Source organism: Triplophysa rosa, unplaced genomic scaffold, assembly GCF_024868665.1.
Source record: "Triplophysa rosa unplaced genomic scaffold, Trosa_1v2 scaffold405_ERROPOS78811, whole genome shotgun sequence".
NCBI classification, from domain to species: domain Eukaryota; kingdom Metazoa; phylum Chordata; class Actinopteri; order Cypriniformes; family Nemacheilidae; genus Triplophysa; species Triplophysa rosa.
Window position 1 is genome coordinate 5,933 of NW_026634404.1, and position 5,330 is coordinate 11,262.

General features: G+C 37.6%; 1 protein-coding gene across 1 annotated transcript in view; it reads left to right on the top strand.

Moving 5' to 3' along the window:
• Nucleotides 1-519, top strand: part of LOC130550703 (uncharacterized) — a 6,249-nt gene extending 5,730 nt beyond the window's left edge. The window contains exons 5-6 of the mRNA XM_057328197.1: nucleotides 125-305; nucleotides 387-519. Of these exons, the coding sequence (XP_057184180.1) occupies nucleotides 125-305; nucleotides 387-442 (237 nt within the window). The 3' untranslated portion in view covers nucleotides 443-519. The remainder of the gene's footprint in view (nucleotides 1-124; nucleotides 306-386) is intronic.
• The last annotated feature ends 4,811 nt before the right edge of the window (nucleotides 520-5,330 follow it).

A 5,330-nucleotide genomic window follows, 5' to 3' on the forward strand; every position in this document is an offset into this window, starting at 1 on the left:
TTTTTTTGTGTGAATTAAGGTTAATAGACTACATCTGTTGTATTGTTGAGCTCTATTAAATGCAGAACATTCATTTTAAAGTAAACACCATTGCGCTTACTTTCTGTTATGGTGTTTTTTACAGATTGAACTGGATTTTGTTTTGATTTTTGGTGAGAAGACATCAGCCAAGTTTTTGGAAAGGTGGCCAACTACATTTATGCAGAAAGCCATTCAACAAAGCAAAGGGCTTCACTTCTCCCAAGACCTTCAGGACCTGATTGATTCTGCAGAATCAGCTGTGGGGAATGAATCGGTTGTGGACGGTAAGACTGTTCAAACACGTTGATAACGAGATCATGTAGTCATGTCCATGTATTTTTTACTTGAAATGCCATGTCTTTCAGTATGGGGTAGCGGTCTTGCTTCGATTCTTCTCTTACTGCATTTGATTCCAAGGTGAAAGAGAGTCCAAGAGTCCACCATCACCACAAGGGCGCAAGAGACCTGGAAAAATATCTGCATCACAAGCTGAGAAACACCTTGTCATCTTCAAAAAGGTAAATCTGAATGTTTTTTAGTACTACCGGCCTGCTTTAACTTCAAGCCAGTTGGGGTAATTATAAAACTAATGGAAGGACAGACAAATGAAGAGCTGGCATTAAAGGTTCGTTTACATTATAACTATAATTATAAAAAATAAAGTTTTAAAAATCGTTCTTCATTTAGGAGAATAGCGGGATTCACATCACAACTTTAATGATAATGATAAAGATACAGAGAACGATATCTTTGCGATCACTTTCAGAACATTTTTTCCAGCTGATGAACGATAAAACACTTCTTGCATATCCCTAATGTTAGGCTATTGATGATCGTGACGCGGCTTTTATGTCTGAAGCTTAGATTAAACAAAGTTTTCTTTATCGTCCGCTGGTGTGGATGCAAATATAGTTATAGTTATAATGTGAATGGCCCTTTATTATTGTCTTTGTTTTATCTTTAGACAGGGACTAACATACAGGAACACCTTGATTCCATTGAAGAGAGCACCCAGCCATACCTGCTTGCAGTTGGGACGAAGAAAAGCAGCATTCAGGGATACTACATAATTCTTGACAAGAAAGCCATACCATGCAAGTCAGTGAGTGGTCTTGGTGCCTTTGATGAACTGTTCAAAGCCCACTTTGTGTTTGGTGCATCTTACAGTAAAGTGCTTCACAACATGTACACCTTCACACAAACAACCGTTTATGAGATTGACATTGGCAAGGTGAAAGAGAGTCCAAGAGTTGCTGATTTCCGAGCCAGATTCATGCATTAAGTGAAAATTATTTGCTTTGTTTGTTGTTGCTGCCTGGAGAATACAAATGTGCTTGTTCGACATCTTAAGTTAGTTCACGGTCTGTTTTCTGGCAAATCACTTCGTCTAAAATGTGGTCAGGCAGGATGCTGTTTAGAATTTGGTTCATTTTCAGGATTCCGCAAACATTTGCGCAGAGTCCATGAAGAAAACAAAGTTCCAATACATGTTAAAGAGAGTACTGTTGTTCATCAAACATATGTTGGGCTTTCAAGTAATACTGATGTGGCTACATGTTCAAATGCTAGTTCTTTGCCAATATCTAGCAAAAACACCACCGATTTGTGTGCATCGGCAATAGCACAATTGCAAGCTGCAGGTGTCAGTCAGAATACTATGAATACTTTTGTTATGTCTATGGAAGAAATAGTTCAGGACATCCAGGACCAAGTAAAAGAGACAGCCCTAAATTGCTTATCTTCTCAAAACACAGACATTAAAAGTGCAATTGAACAATCATTTAAAGAAATAGAAAACCCTTTTGCCTTACTTAATTCGATATCTAAACGCAACTCATATTTTACAAAAAAGTGGGGAATTGTCCAGCCTGTGGAGAAAGTACTTGGACTCAGATTTGACAGCAGGAAAAATAGAACTACTGGATTATATGAGCAAGTTGTGGTGACTGACAAATTTGCCTATGTCCCCATTCTTCAAACCTTACAGAATATTTTAATGCACCCCAAGACCTCATACAGGTTTAAGTCAGGTACACCTAATAAAGATGGTATTTACTCTGATATCGAAGATGGGCTATACATAAAGAGTCACCCCCTATTTTCCACTGAAAAAAATGCACTTCAGATTCAATTGTATTACGATGATTTTGAAACTGCCAATCCATTGGGGTCAAAAAAGGGAATTCACAAATTAGGTGGTATATATTTTACTTTGAGAAATTACCCACCACAATTTAATTCGTCTTTAGCAAACATACATTTATGTGCACTTTTTCATGCTCGGGACATCAAAACGCATGGATTCAATGCCATTTTAGAACCTGTTGTCAATGACATTAAAGTTCTTGAGACCAAAGGAATAGAAGGACCCAGCGGTTATGTGCGTGGCAGCATTGTGCAAATAACTGGAGATAATCTTGGTTTACATTGCCTTTTTGGATTTGTCGAATCTTTTAGAGCTCGGTATAACTGTAGGTTTTGCCTCACAGAAAGGGAAGATTATCAAACTGTGTTCTGTGAAGATGAGCCAAGTGTAACCTTTCGCACTAAAGAAACACATTTTCGACACTGTGAAGCTATACAATCAGACCCAACGCTACCTCATGTGTGTGGTGTGAAGCGCCCATGTTTGCTTAACACTCTGCAGTATTTCAATATATCAGACAATTTTTCTGTAGACATAATGCATGATGTTTTAGAGGGCTTTGCACAGTTTGAATTAAAACTTGTTTTATGTTATGTACAAGCCAGTTTTTTGACAACAAAAGAGTTGGATGGCAGATTGCATTCATTTAATTATGGGTACATGGAGAGGAGAAATCGGCCTCCTGCTGTAAAACTAAATGACGAGAGCAATGATTTGGGCATAAACGCAATACAATGTTGGTGTCTACTCCGGAATGTGCCACTAATATTCGGTGACGTTGTGCCCCAAGATGATGAACACTGGCAGCTACTCCTACTTTTACTGCAAATTGTAAACATTATATTTTCTCCTGTTTTAACTGAGGGCCTTACTGTTTATTTGAAGCACTTAATTGCTGAACATCACAGGCTTTTCAAGTGCTTATTTCCAGACAAGAACCTCCTGCCCAAGCATCATTTAATGACTCATTACCCCCGCTGTATACGAAATATTGGGCCTATTGTTCACATGTGGTCCATGCGATGTGAGTCCAAACACAATTTCTTTAAGACACAACAAAAATGTTTTAAGAACATCACTCAGACACTTGCAAAAAAACATCAGAATAGCATGGCACATGCCTGGGAGGACTTCAACCATGACAGAATAGTGCTTGGACCAGGAAAGACTGTCTCTCTCTGTGACTTAAGTGAAAGTGTTCAAATTGCATCAAAGTTAAACGTTCCACCTCAAACTGACGTTCTCTCAGTAAAATGGGTGAAGTTTAATGGAACTGAATATCGTTCTGATTTAATTATTTGTGGTGAAGTAGACATTGATTTGCCAGTGTTTTATAAAATCCAAGATGTTGTTAGAAATGAATTTGTGGTACTGGTTGCATTGCAGCTCAAAACTGTTTGCTTTGATGATCATCTTTATGCCTACAGAATTGATCCAAAATGTAGTGATTCTTTGAAAGTGATCAATACCGCTGAACTGATGTATTATAAACCTTTTGATCTGCAGATGTCCTATGGGTCTGATAATTTCTTTTGGTTTGTTGTACCATACTGCAGTCTTGTCAAAATGTGATTGTCATAGATTTTATTGCAAAACGGATGATTTCATGTCTTTTATTAATGATTTTATATCTGTGCAATACTCTGAATGTGACAAGTTGACCTGTACACATGGCATGTTTTAAAGTAGCCACTTTGTCCATTTGTTAAATAAATATCTGAATGTTTACATCTGTCTAAAGAATCTTTATTTTGGGTTTAATCATGTACACCTGAAAAAGGTGTAAAATATATTTTACACCAAAAACAACACTATTAATAACACTTTGAGAGTAAACTTAAGGAGTAGAAACTACACCGAAGGTGTTATATACCCCATAGTGTTAAACTTGTACAACAATAACGAGTGTAATGCTATACACTCGAAGTGTCATTTTTTAACACTTAATGGTGCTGTATTAACACTCTCAATCCTACACTACGAATAGTGTTGTTTTTACTCTTGATAGAGTGGGACCATATGTGCTCCTAAGAAGTGTTAAAATCATATCTTTAAGTGTTAATTTGACACCGCCTTTTTTACTGTGAATCTTTAAAAGAACAAGTCATTTTTACATTGTTAACAATGGTTCTTTAAAATGAGATATACATGGAATACGACAAAAATGTAAAGAATATAATACACATAAGAATGATTTTCATTTCTGTTTTTTCAATTTATGCTTACAGATGCTGTTCAGGGAGTTCAGGCTGACTGGAAAGTGCATATAAAAAATGCAATCATTATTCAAGGTAAAGATTAGTGTATTTCAAAATGATTACAATGTGTCTGTTGCCGTTCAAGACATATTGCTCACATATAACTAAAGTCATTTATGCTCACACTACCAAACCATAAGGGTAAAAATGGCATGTTGTCATGACAAACTAGGATGTATTTTTTCCAATAACAGGAAGAGCCTTAAGTTTCCACGTACAGGTAACTTGAACACATTACTTTGTAGAAGCTCCTGGTCTGCAGCAAGACCCTTCTCATCGAATTAGAAAGCTTCCGTGTTACATCAGTGACAATGAGTGTTCATTAAGACCGACTAAACGCTGCTTTTTTAAAAATATGCAAGGTTCATAGTATAGATTCTTTAAAAGACGTCCAAGAGGTTTTTTTTAGGTAATTAGTGGAGTCTAAAAGAGATGTTTTAACGTGTTTGCCGACTGGATATGGCAAAAGTCTTATCTTTCAAGCCTGGCCGACCGTCTCCCAGAATTTGGAGGGTTACCATAGAGATGCAATTTTGCTTGTTGTTTGCCCTCTCACATCTATTATGGAAGATCAAGTAAAATACCTCACAACGAGAAGGGGATAACCGCCGCATATGCGGGCCAAGATTAAAGAACAGACGCAGACATAGCAGTTGGACGGTTTAGTCTTGTGTTTGGTTCTCCAGAACTGCTTGTTGGAGTTAAAAAGTGGAGAGATATGCTCCAAACAAATGTTAGCAGGTGCTGTGCCGAAATCTGTGACTAGAGGGCGCTGTTTCGTAATTATTTACGCGAGAATGTGCCTGGCGCACGTGCACGTTATCGCGAGCGCGGAAGGGGAGTTTCTTAACTATATACATGACCGCCCACTCCGCGATAACGTCATGTTGCCTCGCGCTCTTGTG